The sequence below is a fragment of the Limulus polyphemus genome, unplaced genomic scaffold (assembly GCF_000517525.1).
Source record: "Limulus polyphemus unplaced genomic scaffold, Limulus_polyphemus-2.1.2 Scaffold2451, whole genome shotgun sequence".
NCBI classification, from domain to species: Eukaryota; Metazoa; Arthropoda; class Merostomata; order Xiphosura; family Limulidae; genus Limulus; species Limulus polyphemus.
Window position 1 is genome coordinate 132,927 of NW_013668061.1, and position 27,959 is coordinate 160,885.

The window sequence follows — 27,959 nt, forward strand, 5'->3', positions numbered from 1 at the left end:
CCCATTGTATCCTCTACCATTGCAGGACAATCCCCACTTTCTCGATTGGCACTAGTATTCAGACACATGTTTTCAATTGTTCTTCAAGCAAACTTTGCTATGTTTTTTTGTGTTTCTTGCTAGTTTTCATTTTTTAGTTGGAATTACTTGTTAATTTTATAGTTCATTTACTATTAAATCTTTTTTTTAACAAGTCCATGTAGACTTATGAATTCAAATTTTCATGTGGCAGATGAACATGTTCCCACCAATATGGATGAAACTTAAGTCACTAGTCCCCAGCGCGGCAAGTTGCCGATGTTGGCCGAGGAGTTTCAGGCGTTAATTTGGTAGGAGTTGGATACTTTTGCTGTATCTTCTGCTCATTCTCCCTTTCTCCAGGACCACGCTTTTGAGGAAGTTATTCATCAGGTGGAAGATAATTTTGACTCGGTTTTCCCATCCTCCTGGTTTCTTCAGCTAGTCACATAATGCTGGCAGTCAGAATAGTCTATTGACCATGCCTTTCTTACACCTTATTGATCAGGTTTGTCAACTTTTACATGTCTCTCCTTTAGTCCTTGATTTTTCTACTACTTCCTTGCCGGGAGAAGAGCTTCATTACAATTATTATTATTTCCTTCCCTCTCCTGACATTCTTGTTCAAGCTCAATGTTTTGCTGCTCAAGTACAGTCGGGAGTGGGTATGCCTCGTCCCCCTCAGCCTTTGGACCAATTCTCTTTGTTTAGCAACATGCTACGAATCACTGTTTGGATTCTCAGCATTCAGATCCTCTCCTTCCCTTGTGGGGTTTTAATCCTGATGCCTTGGTTCATTTTTATAGGTCCCAGTTTACTACAATTCGCATTACATTGACCAATCTTTAATGTGTCCTTTCTTCTTTACAGTTGTTGTCTTAGGCCTTTAACCAGTCTCATGATCAGTTCTCAGTCGATCTCAGGACCCTCCTGTGGTCTACTATGACCTGGTTGTCCCTTCAGGCTTGTCCCTCACCACTTGGATCTTGTGTTGTTTGGATTTACTCGGGAGGGATGCATTACTTGAGGGGCGTGTCTACCCCTTTCGTCGTTATGGGAACTTCATCAGGCCCCATTTATGCATGAAATGGTCTTTGGGGGTCTTCCTGAGTCTTTATAGTCCAGGGTCAATGTAGTGAGATTGCATTCCTCTTTATCTTCCCTTGCTTCTTGTTTGTCTCATCATACTGATTCTGCTCAATCTTTTCCTGTTTGAGGGCCCCATGCTTCTTATTTGCCCGCCCTTTTCCTACTCCCGATGTTTCCTTCATTATGCTCGTTCTTCCCATTCCCATTCCTCTTGGTCTCACCCTTATTGGTGATGGGATGCCTTTCCACGGGCAGGTGGGGGACAGGCTACAACTCTTTTCTGACATTTAATTCTGGTCCCCTCCTCCCCTGTCCTCTTTCCCGGGTTCTTTTCCTCCTACTTGGGATTGTGTTTTGTCAAGTTGTCTAGCAGAGTCAGTTCTCAATCTTCTTCACAAGGATGCTGTAGAACATGTGTTGCCTATTCGTCTGAGTTTTTACTTCCGTCTGTTTGTTGTCCCCCAAAAGACTGGAAATTGGAGACCTATTATCGATCTATCTTGACTGAATGCCTTTCTGGACACTCCCAATTCACCATGGATTCATCCTATCTCTCTCTTTGGTGACTTTTTTCCCTAGGTCTTTGGATGACCAAATTTAACTTGATAGATGCATGCTTTTATATCCCCATTACTCAGGAGTCACGTTGTTATCTTTGGCTTGTTCAAGGGGAGGATGTGTTCCAATTTCGTGCACTACTGTTTGGTTTTGCCTCGGCTCCTTCTGTGTTCTGTTGGGTTGTCCATGCCTTTGCACATTATCTTCTTGTTGGGTTTTTGGACTCTTCATTACATGGACGACTGGCTCCTGCTCGCCTTTTCCCGAGCCCAATCTGCCAAACACACCCACTTCCTTCTTTGGGGGTCTGCTCAGGTGGGATTTCTCATCAAGATGGGGAAGTCCTTTCTCACTTCCACTCAATACCTAATTCATTTGGGGGTCCTCTTCAATTCCCATATCAGTTGGACTGAGCCTTCTCCACTTCGGTTCCTGGATATGAAATGAGCAGTCACTCTGGCTTTGTCTTCACCTTCTCTTCCTGCTTGAGAGATTCTTTTTCATTTGGGAACGTGGGCCTCTCTTGGAAGTTCTCATTCCCTTGGGCCGAGTACATGTGTTCCTTCAGTGGATGCGTCTTGACCAGTGGAACTTTTCCCATGATCCCTTGTTTCATCCTATTACTCTTCTCCAGGGATCAAAGCTGACCTTGTTTGGTGGCTAGGCAGGGCTCTTACCACGGTGGAGGTTCCTCTTCCTCCACCTAGTCCTGACTTGCGTCTGTTCACAGATGCCTCTTTGGTGGGTTGGAGGGGCTTCCCTTGTTTCTTGGGAGATTTTGGGTCAGTGGTTCATTGAGGAATCTACTTACCATATCAACCACTTGGAGCTTTTGGCAGTTCGTTGGGCTCTCACCCAAGCACTTTCAAAAGGTGGACCTTTCTTCTTTAGGGTCAAAAAGTTTGCCTCTGAAGAAAAAAGGTCCACCTTTCAAAAGCTCTCAGGTTGTAGGGTTTTTATTCATATATATATATATCCTGAGGACCGTGACTCATGGACTTCATGAGTAAAGTAGATAGGGATTTTTGCCCATCCCTACAGACCTGTGATTCTTACAATCCAGGTCTTTCTGCTTTTCAAAACAGTGAAATACAGACATCCACTCCAGTGGGTCATTCCTACAGACCCCAAATGCATCTCACCCCCTCTTTCTTCTAGTTGAGCACGGGAGTCCTTGCCACTTCCAGTTCCCAGTCATTGAAGTGGTGGACTGTGGAGGTTGTACAATAACAAAACCTCATAACCATATGTACTCACTCAATGAGAAGAGGGTTGTTGTCTTTAGGCTGCCTATTATACACACATTATGGCACTATGTCTCTTATGCAAGGCACTTCCACTAGATGTCTTCTTCTCTGGCGGACTGCACTTGACATAATTCAATGTATACGAAGGGGCTTCCCCTGGATGTTTTTGACTGGGTGGACCTCACTTTGCTATCTTGATATCAATTCAAGTTGCATCCCGTGGATGTGTTTGCCTGGGCGGATCACACATGTTGATTTCTCTATCATTATTATGCTGCATTTTACACATACAACATGGTACAAAATCTCTTATGCAAGGCACTTCCTCTGGAGATTTTTGCCCAGATGGACTGCACTTGACATCATACATTGTATATCAAGGGGCTTCCCTTGGATGTTTTTACCTGGGTGGACCTCACTTGGACATTTGTTCTAAATCCTGGGTGTTTCCCCTGGATGTTTTTACCCAGATGGACTGTGCTTGTTGATCTTACAAACTTATGCAAGGTGCTTCCATGTTGTTTTTGTCCTTGGACCACAATTGACGTAAAAGATTTTATCCCAAGGTGCTTCCCTTGGATGTTTTCTGCATGGGTGGACTGCACTTAGCCTATTCCTATATGGTCCTCTAGCCCTAGCCTTGTATTCTCTTCATTTCTGCCCTACGTGTCTTATCTTCTTTACTGAGTGAAGAGCATACTCGATCCAGAAGGAGTGCTATACCCCCACAGGTGTGTCTCGTATTTTAATAGTGGCATACCTGCTTTTTTTTCATGGCAGTTGCTCTCTGCTTTATTATTTGTTTTTGTACCTTCACTGGTCCCTCCACCTTTCCAAAAATTCGATTCTAGCTATGGGGGAGAGGAGGTACTACTGTTTTGGAAGTGAACATATTTTAACCCTGAAAACTTATTTCCAATAGGTACTTACCTACACTCACCCACTTCCCACACTTCCTTCCCAGTGATTTGCCGGTGTTTTCAGGTTTGTATATGCCAATTCTCGAAAGTAGAGGGAGCTACCAGCAATTAGTATAGAGGGTGCAGTGGGATTGGTGGAGGGTGGTCATATGATAAGCACATGTTGTAAGACTAAAAACATAGGAGTATAAAAGATTGGTGTGCTGTTCATAATATTTACCAATGCATAGAGGGCAAATGAAGGTCAAAATAGCTATGGGGAGGGAGGTTAGTACCTATTGGAAATACATTTCCATTGTGAGAAAATGATAACATTTATGGATTTCTAACAAATGCTGTCTCTGAACTGTTAAAATAAATTAGTCTCAGAAAGTTGTGACTATACATATCATTATTTTACAGTAAACTGGGAGTATAATACATGTTTCTTTTTATGTCATCATTTTCACAGATTTTCTAGTTGCAGTATTCTGAACCACTTATTAAATCTTTGTTGTATAAACTAGAAAGGGCTGCTAAATAAACACAGATTGTTGCTTTTGTTTTTTGAACATGTTAATATATATATACATAATTTTTTATCACATATATGTTAAAGTGTGAATTTGTTAACATTCTTAATATAAATTGTGATAAACTGAGTTAAAGGCTCTTCAGATATGGATATGCTTAGGGCAGAATCTCCAAATTTACCTAAAAGAAGTGTTGCAACATAACAAAAATTGGAATGATGTTCAGATGTTGGATATTTGTTTTATTCAAAAAATTACTCTTTCGTAATATGACTAGAAATTTGCTCTTGTCAAGTCAAACTGAATATGAAATATCGTAAATGTGCTTAAAAAGGACTAATATATCCTAATAATTTAACTGTTATATCAGTAGCTTTTTCAGAATTGTCTCATTAACATAAATGAATTCAAACTCTGAAATACAATTATATGGAAGGTAACAAAATTGCAAGTTCTTTAGGACTGACTGAGAGATTCAGATTTTTTAAATTTTGAACCATAATTCTACATCTTCATATGTTCTTGTATCCAGTATGCAGTATGATGAAGATGCGGGCCATCGTTCATTCTTAGAAGATGTTTATGAGAATCAGAACAGATTACCAGGAGGTCACTGGGTCTCAGCCCCAACTCCTTGGACAGATCTAGTAAGTTACACCATAAAACTAGGTTAAACTGAAGGATATTATCTATTTTCGAGAATTTTGTTGCTAATCTCAAAGTATAGGTCATATATGCTATAAAACTGTCAACCCATGTCTTGTTTTTCAAGTCAGTGATTACAACTTTTCATTGCAACAATTTTATGATATCACAGTAAGTGGACTTAACAGTTACTAATGAAGTTTCAGCTTTGGAAATAGCTAGAACAACAGCTAAAAACGACTAAATGGAAATGCTTCTAACCTGCCTACTTCAGTAGAGAATAATAAAAATGGTTGTAGCAGGAATTTGTGGTTTGTCAGCATATTTGCTACCCATGGTTCCCATAGGGGTAAATAAAGGATTCTACTGAGAAGTTGACAGTACTTAGGAGCAAACACAAGAGTTTGAAATTTTTCATAGTTTCTTTTGACATTATTTTCATTTGTTATAATGTTTTTATGTTAAATGATATCTCTTTGAAAGCTGTAGGGATATTCTTCCAAGAGAAAACATTTAATTTAGTTATATGCTTAGTAAGTATGGCAAGTAGACAGCTTCAGATGTTTCCATTGTTTAGGAAATAGGTTATAGGCTCCTCTATTTCCTAAATATACCTTATATTTTTGTATAATTTCTTATCAAACTCCAGTATATGTACATTTATTTTTTTCTTAATTGTATTAAACCAATTTTTCAGCGGACTTGTCTGCATCATGTGAATTCTAGGTGATGATGTCCTCTAGAAGTTAATGGTGTTTTAAAACATACTAATGTTTTTTGATTACTGGTAAAAATATAGACAGCTCTTGAGATGGCTTGTAGAAAGATATTGTCTGTTTTTCTATATTTTATGTCATTTGAAATTGAATTTGAGCTTAAAGTATAATAGATGCTACTAATGGTATAATTATTTGAACTATTATTCTTGTCTTTATTATGTGTATTATTATGTTTCGACCAGTGAATTCTCCAGCTGGGGTCAGGTGGTGTATCATTTTTTTTTATGCATCACAACCAGAAATCTATTTGTGGAATTACCAGGATTCGAATCCCTGACCGTCTGATCTATAATACAGGTACTGTAACCACTTGGCTATCAATAGGACACTTTTTGAGATGTTTGGGATGTACCTCTATTTTTTATTTCTAGTATTTTTTTGTTTTTTTCTTTGTCCAAATATTTTTTTTTCGTAATACTGGGAGCCATTTTGAGATACACTTGGCTTACTGATTGGATTAGTAGTCAGTGGTATGTGTGCTGCTTCCTTGATCTTCCTTATTTTCCAATGTTGATGATAGTGACTTCATTTCATGCTGGTCTGTGTTCTCCATCAGATCATGTATGTTATGTGATGCCAAACTTTTCAATCCACCCTGGATGGTTGCCTTTCTATGCTTTTCCAATCTTACAGACAGAAGATGATATGTTTCTCCTTTGTATATCTACCACAACTGCATGGAATGTCATATATGCAGTTCTTTGTTTGCTTCTTAGACGTCGATGGTCTGATTTTGGTGAATGTTCTCTGGAGTGTTGTATTATTTCTGAAAATGGTCCTGATGTTGTATCATCCACAGATTCTCTGTATCTTCTCTGATAGGCCTCTGGTGTATGTGTGCCTGTTGTTCAGTATGTCCTCTGTGTGTCTGTTCTATGAAACCTTTTAGGTATCCATTTCTCTGGAATGTCTCTGTTAACTGGTCCATTTCTTGTTTTCTTATTGTGTCGTCAGCACTGATGGCATATGTACAATGTTGTAGGCATCCCACAATACCTTTCTTAACAGTAGATGAATGGTATGACTCGAAGTGTGACTGGTGGTTGTTGGTATATAGTACACAGATGTCTTGAAACCAGTTTCACATCTTTCCTCTTAAACATCTAGTAATGGTAGTGTGTTGTTGTTTTCACATTCCATGGTGAACTGGATTGATGGACGAAGACTGTTTATACGGTCCAGGAATGACGTTATATCCTCTTGATGTTACCATAGGACGAACGTGTTGTCAACGTATTGAAGCCACACTGCTGATATGAGAGGTGCAGCTACCAATGCTTGATTCTCAAAGTATTCCATATAGGTGTTGGCAATCACAAGTGACAATGGCAAGGCCATAGCCATCCCTTTCTTCTGTTGGTAATACAAACCATCTACCTGGAAGGCTGTGGTGGTTACACAGAAAGTAAGCATCTCCATGATGTTATCGGTTGGAATGCATGTTCTTTTTAGTAGAGTTTCATCCATAACCAGTCAGTTCCTCACTACAGTTAAGGCCTCAACTGTGGGTACATTAGTGAACATTCTCCCAATATCGAAGCTAACCATTTGCATGCCAGGTGTTATGGGCATGTTCTTGATTAAGGAGACGAAGTAGGTGGAGTTCTTTATGTATGAAGATGACTTCCCAATAAGGGGACTGATTATCTTGGTCCATTGGGTGAAGTACTGAGCCCCAGCAGCTGACAATTGGTCTTAGTGGGTATGCCAGTCTTGTGTATTTTTGGTAGGCCTTACATGTGTGGTAGTTTGCTGTAATGTTGATTCAACTGTCTATATTGTATATCGGTCAAGCTTCCTTTATTCTTGTTTTTTTTTCAGGATCTTGTACATTTTTCGTTCGGTCACAGATGTAGGGTCTCTCTGCTGTATGTCCCATCACTCACTAAGTTGTTGAACTTGTTAGTGTACTCCTCCTTGTTTATGACAATGGTGAAAATTCCTTTGTCAGCTGGGAGTATTAATATTGTGTCATCATTCTTGAGCTTCTTGATAGCTGCTTGCTCTTCTTTGGACAGATTCACCTTTGCCTTCTCTAATGCTTGTTTGACTTTCCAGCATAGCTTCTCACCTTCTTTTCCCCCCTATTTGTATTGCTGTCTCTTCTATCAGAGCTATTATGTCAAAGTGGTTGATTCATTTGATAGTGGGTGTGAAGTTCAGCCCTTTATTGAGTACTGCCTCTTCATACAATGTCAGTTGTCTGTCATTTAAGTTTACAAATAACTGCATAAATGACATTCCATGCAGTTGTGGTGGATCATACAAAGGAGAATCACTTCATTCCTATGTCTGTCAGATTGGAAGAGCATGGGAAGGCAACCACTCGTGGTGAGATCAACAAGTCTGGCATGCATGGTCTGATGGAGAAAACAGACCAGCATGGGACAAAGTCACTATCATTGACATGGAGCCACATTGGAAAATAAGGATGATTAAGGAAGTAGTATTGACTATGTAATAATTCCATCAGTAAGCCAAGTGTAGACATAAGCTCTATTTGGATCCCAGTATTACAGAAAAAAAAATTGAGACAAAAAAAATACTAGAGATAAAAAATAGATTTACTTCCAAAACATCTAAAAAAATGTCCTTTTAATAGCCAAGTGGTTAGAGTGTCCATATTCGGGATCACAAATTCGGGGGTTCGAATTCTGGTAATTCCACAAAGAGCTTTCCAGTTGTGATGCATACAAAAAAATGTCTGATATAACACCTGATGAAGGCCAGAGAATTCACTGGTCAAAATGTTGTGAAGATAATAATACACATAATAAATACGAGAATAATAGTCCAAATAATTATACCATTAGTAACATTAACACCTCATCTGAATCATTATGCAAAACTTTAATAGGTGCCTTTTTATCTCCTGGTTTTGGTTTATAGATTGTTGACAGCTATTGTAAGATGGGTTTTCCAATCAATTTGATAGGTTTATGTCTCTTCTAATATTTTCCACATGAATTACAGTGACTTTGATATGTCTGATTATTGGCTCCTCAATTTCATCTTCTGTAGCTTCAAAAATATTGAAACTGGTAAACTAATATTGATATCAACATTTCATATATAAACATATAACATGGCTTGTATCAATGCTTAAGACTTATTTTCTTCATGGTAAGCTGCATGGCTTAGTTTGCTTTTTTTTTGCTTTTCAATATCCCACTAGAATTATTGACATATTTCAGAGGTGACATATCCCTGTGTAAAATATGTTTAATTTAGAAAAAAAATTATATTTTAGTTTAATTTTTTCACTTTATCTGGAAAAGAGTTTTGTATCTGTTTTGTTTTTACAGCGAGGAGATCCAAAAACTCCACGAGATGATATTGAATTACCACCCAACTGGGAATGGGATGATGTCTGGCAGGTAGACCTAAACAGAGCTGTGGATGAAGAAGGTATGATCAGTAGAGACATTTGTATTGTTAAGGAGTGAGTGAAACAATTCATAATTTTCACTGTATAAAAGCTTGTTTCTACCTCCTAATAATTTTAGACACAGCATTGGGGCTCATAGTTTTTGTTTATTTTCAAATACAAATTGTTTAGCTCATAGCTCTGTCATCTCTTGACCAATTTTAGATCTAATTACAGTTTTTGGATTCAGGAGGTCAAACCCGTTCAATTGATGTACTTGCCCACACCCAAAGTCTCATAAATTAATTTACTCTGAACCTGCCTAAAATAATTTCAATTTGAGGGTAAGTTGGTAGAGATCTTGATGAGTTATAAAATTGAATTGGGTATACATGTGCCTCATGCTTGGTATTGCTGGCACACAAAAATATAGCTAATAAAAAGGGAAAAAAAGGTCTCATAGATTAATTTAATCCTGTCTAAAAGAATTTCGAGTGCTGCAGCTATTGAGGATTCTCTCTTGTTTGTTATGAAATTATGAAATCATCCATCTTTTTAACCTTTTATTTTAAAAGTATTAAATTTTTCTCCATTTATTGAAAGTTACTAAGATTAATTTGTTTTCTATTGGTGACATAGGATGGGAGTACACAGTGGAGGCAACACTTGGAGGTTACCATCCTGTTGAGAAAACCTTCCATCTTTGCCGACGGAGACGGTGGGTAAGGCAGCGGAACTACACAAAAGACCGTATTCAGTCTGCATTAGAATCATCATCAGATGTATGTAAACTTTTTAAAAAATTTTTAAATAAGATTGCAGTTTAAATTACTAAGGTATGTGGAAAACAGTACAAGTTGCCAAAAAAGGTTTTATCAAAATATTTTACTTTTTTCTCATTTTAATTTCTAATTTAAAGATATTGCACAAAATTGAAAATAGTATTACAATTTTTGTTATAAAAGAATTGTTACTAAGCTCATAAATCTTAAATTTGAGTTCTACTGTAACTGAAATGATTTATAATTAACTTTGATTTGTTCTTTTAATTTTTCAGATAGATAAGATTTCACAGAGCTCTTGCCATTCGGATGCATCATTGAGCAATGGCTGGGAATATGCACCTTTGTTTAATATGAAATTTCATTCAAGGCCAAAGAGAATGGACTTAGTAAGAAGGCGCAGGTGGCATAGAAAACTTGTGGCTGAGGATCCTACTGCCCCATTAGTCTTTAACCTGACAGGAACTGCTAAGCCAAAGGTTAGTAGAATGATTAATATTCTTGAACTTATTTTGACACTGTATATTTCCCAAGAACTGTCACACTTCAGGCAAGTGCTTTGACCAACTGAGCTAGAGGATTACCCCATTAGCACTTGCTATTAAGTCACTTTTTAACAGCTGCAACAATATTCTGTAACTTTTAATTCATTCAGTCTCTGTATCATTATAAGTCAGTATTTACATGTTACAGACATAATATAAAATTGGTTGTACTAACTTTTGTTAGAAATAAAGGATTTGGCTGAGTAAGGATATTTTATGTGAACAGTTGTTAAAAGATTCCATGTTTCAGTTGGAACTGTATTCAAAACTTTGAAGAGAGTATGTGAAAAGTTAACATTTTCCTCACCTAAAAATGTATTTCTGATAGATACCTGTTTGCACAGAGTAGCTATTCCTTGTGCATCTGCCTTTGAGATTTTGTGCATGCCACTAACCTTAAATTATCTCCCACCTAAGATATGTGTTTGAGGTGAATTGTGCTAGTGCATGATACAATCATCATAACAACAATAGCCCTTCAACAATAGAAGAGCAACATATCCTCCATGTGTAGTAGATCCCCTAAGCACTTGCACTTGAAACCAAGTTAATTCTTATATGAGGCAAGAATAATGTGCACTGATAGTGAGGAGGAAGTATGGGAAAGTATGCAAAGAGGTAAGTATCTATTGGAAATACATTTTCAGGTAAGGAAATTGTTAACTTCTGAAATGATCTACTTACCTCTCTGCACAGTGTAACTAGAATCTCACATTGTTATGGTGGAGGGGCCAGTGCAATAAGAATCTAGGTGAATGCCTTTTAAAGAAGGTCTAAGAAGTGGAAAGCCCATGGACCATGACACCCAATTCTAGGAGCTTACTAGAGGGGCAACACTTGTGGGAGACTTCATCTTTCTCATGCAAGGTATACTCTTCTTCTGGATGGAAGTATGAAAAGAGAAGGGTGAAATTAAGCCAATGTGGTGCAGAGATGGACTAGAAAAATATATGACCAACTGAGTTTTTGCACATAATAGATCAAATGGATATGAAGTTAGGGCAATAAGCAGACTGTACAGTTTGGTATGTGTTCTGTTGTACAATTTACTCACCATACATATAGGAACAAAGACTAATGTCCCTTCCTGCCTCCCAAGAAGAACATTTTGCTTCATATAACTTGTCAAAGCCACTAGGAAATTGACATGTAACATAATAGGGGTGATCTGCACTACACTGACATGAACAACCCTGTCCCACTTCCCACTGCATTGTGCTGCCCATTTGGACTCTCTCCAGAGAGTTCACACAGCCAGTGAAGAACTCTTCAAATTGACCACCCCAGTAGGTAGAAACCAAGAATCACAAGGATCTTCTATACTCCACTCAAGGACTGGGGGGAGAGATTTGTGTTGGGGAGACTCCAGAAAGGTGACTTGACCCAATCTGGAAAAAGTGCAATGGGCTACTGTGAAACCTACTTTGAAAAGCTGGCATGCATGAGCCAAGGAAGTGGGCAGTCACTCCCTCAGTGCTGACTTTATCCATGATAGTCCATGGAAGTTATGGTCAGGAATGGACACTGATATATAAACCACTTTAGCGGCCTTGTGGAAAACCCTATTTCAACAATGGGTACATTAAAACCAGAGTATGAGTAACACTTTCTGTTACCCCTAACTTGATGCAGACTTAGGAAATTAAGTATACCCTGTAAGGCAACATGTAAATGGGTTGGTTTGGAGAAGAATATGAGATGGTTACTACAAGTGGATAAGGAAATAAAGAAGTGTTTACCCATTAACTCTTTCAGCATGGGCTCGGTCCCTGGGACTAACCTTGTAACCATTTTGTGCTTGTTATAGTTTTCATGCTGTAACTTTTAAATTATTAAGTGAATGTTAATGAAATTTGGCAGATTATCAGTAAACATTACAATGCTTTAAATTTTTTTTATTTAGTTTTAAGATTTATAAGGCAATGTTTTTACATGTTGCCTATCTATCATGCAAAGTAATATATAGTAATATATATATAGTACTGAAATTTGAATTATAATATGCAGTTTAATACCAAAGTTATTGACATAAATTCATGAAATATTAGTTCAATAAAATTTTGAATGCGAGTCAACAAACAAGATGGCATGTCCTTTCACATGTGACCCATCTCGAAAGGGTTAAAGATGGTGAGTGGACTGGAGTATGGATATTAGAGGGAGGTGAAATCCAGATAGAGATGAAACTGGCAGGTGGTGGAGATAATGTGTGATGAAGGTGTTGTCCACATTCCACCTTGTATGATCCCATCGAAGAGTTGTTGAAAATGCAAGGCCAGAGAATGGGTGAAGTGGCAGATTTGATGTGAAGTGACATGATACAGCCAGCATGAAGCTCCATACAGGGAAGAATAAATGATCCAGATGAGCTGATTAAACCATCCAGTAAATAAACAGAATGACAGATTCCTGGAAGAAGTGGGGTCCCATGGCAAGAATAAATGATTGCAAGAACCCTGAAAGGGAATTGTGCATGCTAAGTAACACCTTACCACCTGAACCAGACATGAAAGATGGTCAAAGTCAGAATGATTGTATAGGGCCAAGATTGATGGAAGATATATAGTGGGACATTGAATATAGTGCTGGCACGAGTTGGCCACCAAGATAGATCATTGAGAATGGAAGGTGGAAGAATCACAAAAGACTGCAGAGGATATTAAGAGATGTTTCATTAATCACTCAGTGTCCATGAAGTTTCATGTGAGCTTGGCCTAGAGGAATAAGATGTTCTATAGACACAAGAACCCTCAAAAGAAAGAATCTCCCATCTGGGAAGTATAGGTGATTAAACACTCCATGTCATGCCGATGAATAGGGGGAGGCTAAGCTTAACTGAGGTGAGAACTGAAAAAGACTCCAAGGTGGATTAAGTACTGAGTCAGAGTTAGGAATGACTTGAAAAACTTGACTAGCCAACCCAGATGAGCTGCCTCTTGGATGAGAAGTAACATAGCCAATAAGGAGGCCTTTCAAGAAAAGGGTGAATAGGGGGAGGCTAAGCTTAACTGAGGTGAGAACTGAAAAAGACTCCAAGGTGGATTAAGTACTGAGTCAGAGTTAGAAATGACTTGGAAAACTTGACTAGCCAACCCAGATGAGCTGCCTCTTGGATGAGAAGTAACATAGCCAATAAGGAGGCCTTTCAAGAAAAGGGTGAAAAGGAGCCAAACATCCAAGATGGTGAATGTGGCAAGCAAATGCTCTCATGACTTAGTTGAAGATATAAGAAGCTGAAAGTCAGAGCTTGAAATTGGTACACCTGATCCTGGTGAGTGAAACAAAGGTTATGTTGCACAGACAGGGCAATTGGAATGTGTAGAAAGGTGTCTGAAATATCAACCTTGGTTATCCAAAGTCCTGGGGAAAAGGACCAATAGAGAGGAAGAAACCCCTCCATCATGAATTGAGGAACCACCAGATAGTGGTTGAGAGAAAAAAGTTGATGATGGGATGCCAGTCTATTTTCTTTTTGGGGATGACAAAGAAGGCTAGAATAAAACTCAAGAGAGGGGCAAATGATATCTTGTCCAAAAGGTCTAAAAAAGAAGGAAGAGGAACAGGAAAATTGAAAACAGGAGAAAAGACAGGAAATGAAGAGAAAGGTTCACTGGTGAGCCACAAAAGTAATCCAGAGATCTGTAAATGTGCTCCCATGGTACCAAAGCTGATTTGGTATAAAGGCAGGGAATTATCAGCAGGACATGTGACAACTGATCCTATGGGAGTGGGAGTAGTGAGAGGAGGTAGAGGGTCAAGAAACAGGAAAGTAAGCAAGGTAGAAGGTTCATGGGGTCAGGGAAGGAGGTCGACTCATGAAGATAGAAGAGTTGAGAAAGCAATGAAATAAGAAAGAATTAATGTTGTGCAGCCTTGGGTTGAGTCTCCAAGGTATTAGGAACACCCCCAAATACTTTAGACAAAAGAAAGGAGCTTGACATAAGTTACAGAGGATGGGGAAAACAGACAATAGAGAGAGGAACATCATGTCCTAGAAGGTCCCAACAATATAGTAACCATGTGAAAAAGGACAAGGCTAAAGACAAATCCCTGGCCAAGGTATTGAAGAACACCAACTGTAGATCCTCAGAAATCCATTGAGATCACAGTGTAGGGCTTCAGACAGGAGAGGAGGAGAGGACAGGGGTTGAAAGAGATGAGTAAGAAGGAGGAAAAGATGGGAAAATTTAGCATTAGATAGAGAAACTGGGGCTGGGATCAGAACTACAAGCAGGTAGAAGGGACTCCAGGAATTGAGAATCTAAGAACGTGCAAGGAAGGAATACTGGAATCGAAGAAGCTGTGGCATTTGAGATTAGCACTGAACTTTATTCAAAAATAAGTCTGGAGAAGGAGGAAAGAGCAAATAATACTCAGTGTGAGAGTCATGTAGCAAGGAATGAGAAGAATCAAAAGACATGGGAGAAAGGGAAAGCAAGGTACAAACCTGACTAATCAAATCCACAAAGAGATTTGGAGGAGTAACATTTTCTTCCACAGGTAAAGATTAATCTAGGGAAAACTGAGAGGTGGAAAAAGCCTATCAAAGTTCTCGTTCTCATGGTTGAGTTCAGAAAGAGGAGAATATACAGAGACCTAGGAACGAGAAGATGAGGCAAGGAAGACAACAAAGAACCCACAACATGATGAACTATGATGGTAACATCTTCCACAGCTAATGATCCTCCAGTGTCCACAGACATAGTACAATGTCATTAACATTGCCAGAATCTTAGGAGGAGATAGAATATACCATGACTTGAATGTTCGTGTTGAGTAACTACTCCCAAGCAAGTCTTCAGAACAATATACATTTTTTTCTTATTGCTGCAGCTTCAAACTTAGGTTAAAACAAACAATAAAACTAGAAACAAGAAGTATTAACAATCTGAATGTAAGCAAAAGTAAGTTAATGCTTTCAAAAGGTAGTACAAATCTCATGAAATTGATTACGTTAAAGTTAAAAACAGTGCCGAATGTAAGAATGAACTTGATATCAAGTGCAAATTATTAGGGGATGTACTAAACATGGAGGATATGTTACCCTCCTATTGATGGAGAGCTAATGTCCCATGATGATTGCATCATGCACACTAGCAAAGTTCATGTCAAAATGTGTCTTAGGTGGGAGAGAGTTCAAAGCTAGTGGCAAGCACAAAATTTCAAAGGTAGATGCACAAGGAATAGCTACTGTATGCCGAGAGATAAGTGGATTGTTTTGGAATTGCATGTTTAATAATAGAAGTGTTTAAGGTGGGAAACCAAAACTCCTCAGTAGTGATAAGTATCTTAGGTACTTTCTTTAGAAGGTAGATGATGGTTGATTACAGCTTGCCAAAAATCTTACTTTAAATATGGGTTGAATCTTAACTCAAGAACAGTAATATACAAAGTAACACGAAGAGATGTTGGTAGATTTGTAGCTACTTGAAAGCTGCTGCTGAGAAGAGGTGATCAAACCAAAAGGTTGAAATTGGCATCAGATCACAAACAGTGCAAGGGAATGAGTTCTTTATAAACAAATCCAAGTTTGAATTATTTGGCAATAATCAATAACAGTTTGATTGACTGTGGATAGAACTGTATTGTAGCCAATGTATAGTGTGTACAGTGAAACATAGTGACGGATCTGTACAAGTTTGTAGGTGCATCTCAGCCAGTTATGTTTGAAATGTACATAGAAATGATGGTACCCTGACAATTACAGCCTCAACCTAATCCATCATGGCATTCTCTTAGGAACACAACTTATCAGGTGAGGATTCATCTGCCAGCAAGACATTGATCCTGAGCATCCAACAAATGTGGTGAAACAATATCTTGCTAGTTTAAAGAAGCCATTGGAACACTCGCAACAATGACTTGGCTTGCACAGATTCCCAGTATAACATTCTTGAGCCTGTATGGACTTGTATAAGATCTGAGAAGGGGAAAAGGTGACCAAAGAAGGTGGTTGACTAGTGGGGGAGAAATACAAAACATTTGGAACAGTAATCCACAATTGTACATTGATAAATTGTACGGCAACATCTAAACAAGTTATGATGCTCTTTGTAAGCAAAATAGTGCATTGTACAACGTGTTCATTTTTCTTTTGTATTTTCTTTGATATATAATGTTTTGTATCTATTAAATTCATCATTTTGTTACCATTACTCAATTTGAGTGACTCCTATATGTTCATAGTTTGTTTTCATACTTATGTTCATTACTATGTAATTATTTTTAATACTTTTTCCAAATCACAGATAATTATTAATGTTATTGAACTTATGTATATGTGGATTCATACTTCTGTATTATTGTATGTTTTAGGGAAAAATTAGTTTTTTTGTATAAACTTAAATAATGAGGAAAACACAAATGAAAGGAAAGTGAAAAATGCCTTAAAATATATTAATGTGTATTTTTTTCTGAACATTTTCCATCACTATATTAAAACTTATTAACATTATTTTGGGGTTATTGCTTGTTAAAAGCTGAAAACTTAGAAAATAGATTTTGTTTTTTACAGCAAAGCCACATTAAGTTATCTGCCATGTCTACTGTGGGGAACTGAAGAATGATTTTAGTGTTATAAGCCCATAAACATATTGCTGTTCCTTGGGGGACTACTTTGGGATACTGCCTTACTAAGAAATGAGAACTTAGATAAAACTAATCAACATTATTTTGAATTTATATGATTTCTGAAAATTAAGAATTTAGATAAAAATAACATTTTGAAGTTATGGTTTTGTTTAAAGGTGACAATTTAGATAAAACTATTTAATATTATTTTTTTAGTTTATATTTATTTTGTGGTTCTGCATTTTTTATTATGAATTGTATGATATAGATATTGTTACTGAAAAAGGAATAAATATTGTTTACTACACAGTTTCAAAATATATTCTCATACAAAGTGCTCATTTTTTGAAGAATTTTAAAATAACATTTAATGATGACTAAGTTTCTTGTAGAAGTTTGGTGATACAAAAGTTTACCAAGAAATTTGGAGACAAGGTTTAATGTATCACTTTCAAGAATATAATAACTTGGAACCTGGCTTATTTAAGTTACTATGATGTTATGAAAAGACTGAGTTTGAAAATTTTCAAAATGTTGTAGGCTAGTACTGTATGGAAAAAACTGATGTCAGAAGCAACAGATTCTTCTCACCAAAAGGTAAAATTTGCACTACTTTATACATTTACAGGATGATCATGAGACCAAGGAATTTGTGCCTTATAATGTCTTGCGGTATACTTAAAATGATATAACGAAGTAAGAATTTAGGTGAATTCTGTAGAAATTATCATCATCATACAAAACGTTTTTAATCATTCCATTTGTGAAATACTTGGTGTCAAATATTACATCCTGTAAATGTTACAAGCCACTTGTGATGGGATGGTTTCTGTCTATTTCTCTTTACCTGGCATATGGTACAGGATTTGGGTAATTTTTATGATACTTAATGTAAACTTTTAAATATAAAGATGTTTTAATGTTATGAACACTATAATGTCATTTTGATGTATGGCATATGGACAGCTTGTTGTCTTGTTCTTATGATGCATGTACTGTGTGTTTCAAAAACAACTATGATAGACATTTATTTTGTACAGTGAGAAACTTCTTTGTAAAAAAAACTATATATATTTTATTTGAATTAGGGAAGTATTTTTTGAATAATTTGGCACAGAATAATTTTTTATGTATTTTTTCTATACTTATTTAGACTGCTGAAGAAGCTAGGATGGCTCTACTCAGCTGCCCGCGTTTATTTTTAGTTTTTAAATGTGAGTAAATTTATTGTTAAAAAAGAGTGTATGCATAAATAATTACTCAAATTATGTATAGTTCATTTATGTACTCATGCTTATGTACATTTATGTACTCACAGCTTTCTATGTATAATAAAAGAATTAAACTATACAGAATATTTTTAAATACAAAATATTAAAACAAATATCTAGCAGAAAGTTCCTATATAAACATTTATTTCCAAAATTTCGTGTTACTTATCTCTGTAAAATACCTATGAATTATGTTTTTGATTAACATCTAAATGCTAGAATTTACAAAATTTACATTTGGTTCTGAAGATCTAATTAATATTGTCAGGTTTTATGTATGGGCCAGATTCTTTATTTGAACAATAAACAAACAGCACACAGTCCACTTGTTTTGAAATAATATATTAAAACAAGTCAAATGTATATACAAATGTTTGTTACATTGTTGGTTATCATAGTTTTATCCAAAGCTTTAAATAACTATTTTTTTTCATCAAAGTCCACACAGGTTGGTTCAGTTATTTCAGAACACAATTTGATAAGACAAATTATTCTTCCTTCTTCTGATATTACAATACAGTCTGTGATAATTTCATTTTAAAATCACCACTATAACTGTTGGTTACCACAGTTATATCCAGAGCTTTAAATAATTGTCTCTTTTTTTTTTCATCAAAATCCACACAGTCTGGTTCAATTACTTTAGAACACAATTGACAAGTCGAATTATTCTTCTCTACTCTGTTATTAAAATATAATCTGTGATAGTTTCAATTTAAAAATTGCTACTACATGCTCTTTATGGCTATAATAATATAAACTCACAATCACACAATCTAGATCTATCTCTCGAACTAAATTTTTGACGTCTATTTATACCCCATGAGAGGTATAGAACGTTTCACACATTACAAGATATCATGATGCAGTAATACTCAATTAAAACAATGAGAAAACTTAGAAGGTTCTAGTAACATGATGCAATAATATAAGAATCACCAATTCATAACTAGTGAACTACACAACGTATGATTCGTAAACAGTTATGTAAACAAGCTTGTGATAAACTGTCGCTTCTAAAAATATTTAAATTTAATACTCACACTATATAAACTATAAATCATAACTCTTGCATTAAACTTAAATAAAACAGTTGAGTATATCTAACAAATATTATTGTTTAAAAATGGCATACTTTTGTGATTGATGTCTAGACTTATTTTATGATTTTTAAAGTATAATGAACAGAACAACAAATGTCGAAGTTAAATAATTTTTTAGTTTCTTATGATGACATTAGGTTTGATTACTGATCTATGATGAATGCATGAGAGAACTAAAGATAATATAAAGAAATTTCAAATGTTATTCTGTGACAATGAAAACTTTATTGTTATTTTCTAGTCTATACAAGCCATTGTTTATCATTCTAAATTTTTGCTAATTGTGAAATTTCTATGTGAAATAGAAGTAAACAAACCTTTTGACACTGGAATGAGATAAAAATTATTTCTGTTTTGTAATAAATTAGTTACATAAATGATCTAGCTATTAATGGCACATATTAGGGTTAATTAGTGTGACATTTGGGAAAAAAAAGTTCTCTAACCAGTTGTATCTTTCTTGTTGTAACTTAAAACATATTTAGCTTTCCAAGAAAAAGTAGTAAAAATTATGTGAGGATCTTATAATTGTGTTTTTTGCTTGTTTCTAAATGACATTAGCAGTTTATTCATTAACTTGAATATGAAGCAATAGATATTCTTAAGCAGATATTTGTAAGTACCATAATAATGATTACAAGTTCTTGTTCTAGCTGCTCATAGGTTCCAGTTGAGAACATACATTTATCAAGCAAGAGACCTTGCTGCACTGGACAAATCAGGTTTTTCTGGTTAGTATAGTACTATAGCTGAAGAAAGAAACATTTTTTATATGTAATATCCCAGTAATTGTGCACGATGTTCTCTTTTGATGTGCCTGAATAAGTTTCATAAATTATACTCTCATGTTCATATATACTTGTAACTATAATAGAATACTTTCAGATCCATATGCCTGCATCAGTTTCATGAACCAGAGTCAGAAAACAGAGGTTGTGACTCAGAGTTTGTGTCCAACATGGGATCAGACACTTTTGTTTGAAGAAGTGATCTTCTATGGGGATATAGTGAATGTGCAGAGGGAGCCTCCTCCTGTTTCTGTGGAGGTCTACGACAGAGATGCATTTGTACGTGTATCAATTTGCCCACTTATGAAGATTGTGGTATTATAAATTTATGAATGTGTAAATATTGAGATGCTTAATGATGCATAATGAAGACTTTTTTGATACAAGCTGTATATGTAATTAAATTTTATGAATATATAAAATGTGAATGTTTTTTAATGCAGAAAGAATTACAAAGAAGTTTCAAGCAGAAAGTTATAAAATTAAAATGTGTCATATATTTGGGAAATATGTTTTTCAATAACATTACAAAACTTTCATATGAACAAAATTTACTTCTATAAGTAAATTACTATAAATATATTTTGCTTTGGTCGTAACTAATTTTGATGTTCTCCAAAACTAGTCTAATTCATAGAAGTGAGCAAAAACTGCCTATGTTTTTTTAATTGATTTCATTAGAATCTGAAGAATGCTATTACAAATATTTTTACTTCTCTTGGCCTTAACTTTTGATTTCATAATTCTAATTAATAAGTCTTTTTTTTTTGTTTAGATTATTATTTTTTTAATTATCTAATCAAATTCACTTATTCTCTGTTTCTTTTTATTCCAAGCTTTATAACTTTTAGGTCCAGTTATTAAACACATCACAGTTGCAAGAATCTTTAATTTCTCTAGTTTTTGTAGACAATATTCCCAGTCTATAAATAATAAAAGAGTATTTCAATAAGTATAGCTTTGCAATATTCTGATTATAACTATGAAACAAATTTTTCTGTTCTTTTTAAAACTATAAATTATAATTGTATATAATAATAACTTCCATTCAGAGTAAGTTATACATTCTACATTGGCTTACTCATAAAACAGAAGAGCAATATCAACAGCAAGCCAATCTCTTTGATCCTGTAGCAGGTCATGGATCATGGTATCGTTACGACATCGAGGTCACGTGATTAGTATCACGCCACGTCATTCTCGAACCTTCGTGAATTATCGGGAGACTACTAGATTGGGGGTAGTCTGGTATATATAAGATGGTCACAACATGACAGAACATTGAGTAATTGAACTGCAGTCATAGAGTGTGTAATTGAACGGAGTATTGTTGAAGTTGAGAACGTGAGACGTTCGTTGTTATAGCGTTTGTTATAGCGCGACTGTTGAAATTAAGTGTATCGCAAAGTTATATTCAGAAAGAATAAACCAGTTTTATTTAAGAAAGGACTTGTGTCGCTAAAGTTTCGTTGGAATGAAGTTACGGAAAATTAACTAACGAACAGAGACGTAACAGTATACATTAACTTTTAGTTCTGACCTATATAGGTAGCTTGTTTCAATTACAATTAATGAAAATTAATGATACAAATCCACAGGATGTGTCGTGTGTTTATGTATGAAAATGGAGTGGATTTGACCGCAGATTCTGTTTGAGTATAAGTTTGTTATATGGCTGTAGGGTGAAATGTTCTTGGCACTATTACATATGAATTAGCTTATTCCTTCTATAAGTATAAAGTTAAGTCTTGTGAAGTTTGTTTAGATCTAACTGTTTGTACACAGACATAATGTGAACATCATGTTCAGCCACATAGCCTGCACCCTATAAGTCTGATGAACCAGAATTTACAGGTAGTTGTTGTTGCTGTTATTTTATCAACAAGCTAAACAATGAGATATCTATGCTCTTTGCTGTTATTTTATCAACAAGCTAAACAATGAGATATCCATGCTCTGTCCATTTCAAGGAATCAAATCCCACATTTTAACATTGTAAGCCCATAAACTTCCTGCTGACCCACCTTGGGGCTTAGCAGATAATGGTCAGCTACTTGTGTCATGGATGATGATCTACATTGTTAAGATGTCCGATCAACTGTACAATTAGTCTGAAAGCCTAAACTTTCCATATAAATAAAACATCCAAATATATAAACTATATATACAGTATAAGCTGAATGACCTATCACTTGCATTTCAGACTACATGACTTCTTCATCAAAAGCTTGATTTTCATAACAGTGAAAAGGTGGTATTATTTTACAACAGTGGTTTGGCTTTTAATTCTAATTATTTTTTGATTGTCTTGAGAAGTGTTTATTGCATGGACATTTTACATTTTTGGTCAATTATATATTGTCTGATGACTAACTTCTGTGTCCTATTCTCATTGTTAATAACATCTTATCAACTATAAATTAAACCATGATATACAAAGGGGATGATGTCACAATGATAGTAGAGTCTCCAATTCAAAAAATTATTATTATGATGCCCACGGTGAGAAAGTTAGCTAGATATCTTTAGTGTTTTATGTTTAATCTAGTGTATCATAGACATTATTCTTAAGATGTCCTAATAGAACAACCCTTTGTATGGTTACTGGAGGGGTAACTTGAATTTTTTAAATCCTAATAATGATTTATAATCACAGAGTAACAAAGAATTATAACCTGTTATTTTTCAGATACAAGAATTATCAAGACAATAATGAATTTTTATTTTGAAGCAATCTTCTATCAAAAGTCTGTTTTTCCATTTTCGCTTCTTAGTATTGATCTAAAGAGTTAGATGACTTCACTGCTGTAGTGGTTAAAATCAGTAGTAGTCAAGTACCTTGTTTATAATATGCCATTACTCCAAAATACTTGTCCAGGTCAGCCAACAAGGGGGGAGGGGGGGCTACTGCCCAGGGGCCCGGGCGAATGAAGCCTGGTTATGCCGTAAAGCCTGCAAGACATCTTTAGGCTATATCTTCATTTAATGATAAAAACCATAGCTTTTGACTTTTCTTTGCATATAGATGCTTGATACATTAAGAACGACTGAAATAATAATTTGAGTAATAATTAATATGTATTTGTTACTTTATAGATTTAATAGATATTTGTTGTTACTTTACTAACATTTTTACGCTCATACTGTGAGGTAAAAACGGCTTCTGCTATAATTTTGTCTGGTTTATGAGCTCGTTGCTGTCCTAATTTAGGATCTTCTTTTTAATAAATTCTTGAAAATGTTAAAAAAGAGAGAAGGAGAGCCCAGAGAGGATGTTTGCCCCGGGGTCCGTGCTGGCTCTCGACGTTCCTGTACTTGTCTGTAAGTATAAAATGGCTTTATTTTTCTGAAGGCTGTTTATTCTTTTTTAAAGGCACGAAGCATAGTTACACATGAAAACTTAAGAAATGTACCTACAATTATTACCTTTTCTTTTAGCTGTTGTTCTATCTTCTGTAGCTGACGCATAATTTTAAAATTCTTCAGCTGAATTTTTCTCAAAACTTGATCACTCTGCTCTTCCCTCTTCAAGTAAAATTCCACCTCCTGATGATGGTGTAATTTAATGAAATTTCTCATAACAACCACTATATAAAAAATTACTGACAATACCTTCTATAAAAAGCAAAAATTAATGTTATTTTACTTATATGGTAAAATTTTTTGGTTGAATTGTGAAAGACTTGGCCAGTATCTTTGTGTTAAATCAAAAAAGGTCAAGTTTCCTTATTTAATGAATTCTTTAAATTAACACACTTGAGTCTTTCAGCATAAAAAATAATTGTGTTTTGTAAACAATGCATTTTTTACCTCTTTTTTTTGCATGAATTTTAATATTTATATTATAACTAGATTACTGAATATAATAAAACCAAATTACAGTTTTTAGAGTCACTTTTCTTTCCAATTAAATCAAACTATTAAACAAAACCCAACACTGTGCACACTAGTTTATTAGTACTGTACTTGTTGTTCAATGCAAGCCAATGATAAAGGGTTGCTGATATACTGCATAGGACAGAAAAAAAAAAGGGAGGATAAATCAAAGAACATGCAAGAGTCCTGACTGGACAAATCGATATAAATACTGATTCTTAATAAGTAAAAGGGGAATGTATTTAATTATTGTATCTTACATGTTTTTGGCATTTAAACCATAATGTTTAGAAAGATATATATGAAGGTCAGCTGATTAAAAGATGAGTACCTTGCAACACAACCTAATGGACCAAGATGAAATTAGAATCAACAGCAGTGAGACATATAGGTAATAAAGACATTAAAGTAGATAAGTAAGTCTGATTGAAATAATCAAGAGAACAAGAATAAATACTAATTATGCAGAAAAAGAATATTTCAAAACAACACAAAGGATAATGTGCTGGGTAGAAAACTGATGATAAGTCAAAGTAAAATAACACATGAAAGACCTCCCTCCCCTCTAATAACACAAATGAGGTCAAAACTTGAGAAGGAAGAGCAATACAAAGTTTCTGAATAAAGACCTAATTTTGAAAATATCTGCAACTCCAGTATCATGAGAAGATAGGAGAAATAAATGATCCAAATGTGGAAATCATTTCACATGACACAAGCACCCCCAGGCATAATGGTAACAGGTTCAATGCTGAAAATATATAGCATATCTAAGAGAAAAAAAAATGAGACTTGAAAAAGTGTTGTCAGGATTAGGGCTAACACTTTCAGGCTCTGAAGGCAATTATACCATAGCAAAGAAAAATAATATTGTAGTAAAGTTGACAGCATGATTGTTAATAAGAAAATCTAAATTACAGTGGGGGAAGCAAAGTTTATGTAAGATCTCTAGATACTTGCACAGTAAGTCACATGTAAGATAGAAAAGAGGAAAATTATGGGTAAATGATGTATGCTCAACAATATACAAAGGAAATTTTCAGCTGTATATTTTTGTTGACAGCATGTTTTCAGTATTTCAGAAATAAGCCTATCTAAGTTGAATTCCTATGTTTTATGCATGTTATAGTCATTTCAGTTATGATTCATGCAAGTTTTACAGGTGAATTCAATTCAATATTACTGGAAAATCAAAACAAGGAAAAACCAACTATCAAATAGGCTTAATTATAAAAAACACCACTTTGTTGAGACAAATTTTACATTCTTAAATTATGAAGGTTTTTTTATATTTAGTTTGAATAAAAAATTAGTAAAAAGTTGTTCAACTGAATATTTGTACTTTATTTTTGTTATCATTTAATATAACTGTACTATGAAGAGCATGCTACTGAGTCCCAGAAGTTATTACATATGTGAGTTTATTACACAACACAGAAACAAACTTTCAGAATTGTGTGAAGCTTTAACTATTAAAAATATATATATAATCCACTTTACAGCTTACATGCAAGCAATAATTGTGCATTATCTTAATACAACCCTGTTACAGAATCTTCATCCAATTACCTGTTTTGAGAGTTTTTTCCCTGTATAAGTGTTTACGGCTTTCAGTGCTATTTCCCTTTTCATCTTTACGAACTTAGCCACTTCAGACTGAATCTCATCCTCTTTATTTTTATGAATAGATCTAAATTCCTGTGTCTGCTTATTGTAAATTTCTCTTTCATACTGTAGTTTCTTTCTGAGCTCAACCAGGTTACCTATGAAAAACAGACTAAGTTGTATGATCAAATGATGCTACAGGAGACTAGTTTTGATTTTGTGGCTCCTTTTCAAAGACAGCCCATCTCAAAAGTTAATCAACTGAAGCTTTATAATTCATATCTAATGATATCTTTTAAAACTAGCAAAACCACATGTACCAAAAACATCTTATTTATTATCTCACTTACTTCAGTTCTACATGATTAGCCTTTCTTGTTATTTAAAAATATGACAGGGAATTCATGGTTGCAGTGTTATGGCTTAGCTTACAAAAAAAAACAAGTCACAATGGAATATGTATTTGTTATTATGAATTACATATAGCTTTATTTCAAACAGTAGTCAAATCAATTCTAAAAGTAAAATTTGTAAAACACATACATTTAGTTTAGAAAGTACACTGATTTATTTTTTTATACAGAGAAATTTAATAGTTCTTTACTTTTACTATTCGAATGCTGTGAATTTTTAAGTGACTTACTCATATAGCTCTCATAACGTTGTTTTGGATCGTTCACATTCTTGTCTATAATTTCTCGAGGTATGTCAGACTGTTAACAGAAAAGATAAAGTTTTTACACATAATAATTGTTTTGATTTTAATATTTTTGACTTTATATACAAATTTTAAAATGTAATATTTGAAGAATTATATTTTGAAAGTGATAAGAAGCACAACTTATTTCACACAATATGTAATGTTCTATATGTTTAAGGGCTATAAACTTCTAAATAGAGAACTACAAATGTCCTATACTTTGATCTAGCATTTTTTAAACTTATCTTTTTTCTAAAACAGTTATCATCCAAAAAAATTTATTCTGTTTACTTCAGTCATATTCTTAGCAGGCTTAAAACTGTATACACACACATACACTGTATACTTATTTGTATACATATAATGTTTAACTTACTTAAGGTAGTTTGTGGAAATGAAATTACCTGGTATAAATACAGCTTTTTATTAAATTTTATGTTGAAAAGTGTAAAGTTCTTCTCTATATATTTTCTGTTCTAAATAGCTTGCTTCTTTTTACCCTTATCAGACCTCAAATGGTATAAGTTGTTTGAGGAGTGGATTGGGCAGTTAATTGAAAGAAATTGTGAAATTCTTTATTTAAACATGAACTGAATTGGACTTTATCTAATGCAATACACAAGTAATTAGGTTTTGTACGTTTAAAATTATTTTCAGTTCACATAATTTTATGTTCAAACAGGCCAAAACTTTACTAAGTTTGTTTGTTGTTAAGCACAAAGCTATGCAACGGATTATCTATGCTGTGCCCACCACGAGTATTGAAACTGAAATCCAGTTTTTAGTGTTATAAGCCTTCAGACTTAATTGGTTTGTAAAACTTTGAGCAATGTATTTTGTTGAATTTATGAATAATATGAATCATATTAGTACATATTATACTGTTGCGTCAGCGAGGTCACGTGACTAGTGTCACGCCACTCCTTCTCTTGAACCTTCATGAATGCCCTAGCATTTACTAGATTGGGGGTGGTCTGGTATATGTGAGATGGTCACAACGTGACGGGACAATGTGTGTAGGTTCTGCAGTCAGAAAGTATTGTTGAAGTTAACGTTCGTTGTTATAGCGTTTGTTATAGAGCGACTGTTGAAAATAAGTGTATCGGTAAAGTTGTGTTCGGAAAGAATAAACCAGTTTTATTTAAGAAAGGACTTGTGTCGCTAAAGTTTTGTCGGAACGAATTTACAGAAAATCAATTAACATACAGAGACGTAACACATTGGTGTCAGAAGTGGGACAGAAGATAGAAAAATGGAAACAAGAAGCGGCGAATCAAACTACAGCATAGCAGACTTGATGGCAGCAACACAAGAGCACCAAAAGAAACAAGAAGAACGATAAAAGAAACAAGAAGAGGAGAGATTACAACAGTTGTTGGAGGAAAAAGAAAAGAAACAAGAAGAAAGATTACAGAAGTGGCAAGAAAACCTACAACAATGGCAGCTCGAACAGCAAACTAAAGAAGAGAGACTACAGCAGTTGTTGCATGACAAAGAAAATAAACAAGAAGAAAAATTACAGCAGTGACAACTGGAACAAGAAGGAAAACAGGACAGGAATTGGCAAAGTTTTGTAATAGCCGC

The 27,959-nt window shown here is 34.9% G+C and overlaps 1 protein-coding gene across 1 annotated transcript in view; it reads left to right on the forward strand.

Annotated features, from left to right (window-relative positions):
• The window catches only part of LOC106466990 (myoferlin-like), a 135,331-nt gene that overhangs the window by 95,037 nt on the left and 12,335 nt on the right, over positions 1-27,959 (forward strand). The window contains exons 26-33 of the mRNA XM_022395076.1: positions 4,877-4,991; positions 9,074-9,176; positions 9,775-9,917; positions 10,193-10,396; positions 17,573-17,629; positions 18,186-18,246; positions 20,060-20,137; positions 20,292-20,473. Of these exons, the coding sequence (XP_022250784.1) occupies positions 4,877-4,991; positions 9,074-9,176; positions 9,775-9,917; positions 10,193-10,396; positions 17,573-17,629; positions 18,186-18,246; positions 20,060-20,137; positions 20,292-20,473 (943 nt within the window). The remainder of the gene's footprint in view (positions 1-4,876; positions 4,992-9,073; positions 9,177-9,774; positions 9,918-10,192; positions 10,397-17,572; positions 17,630-18,185; positions 18,247-20,059; positions 20,138-20,291; positions 20,474-27,959) is intronic.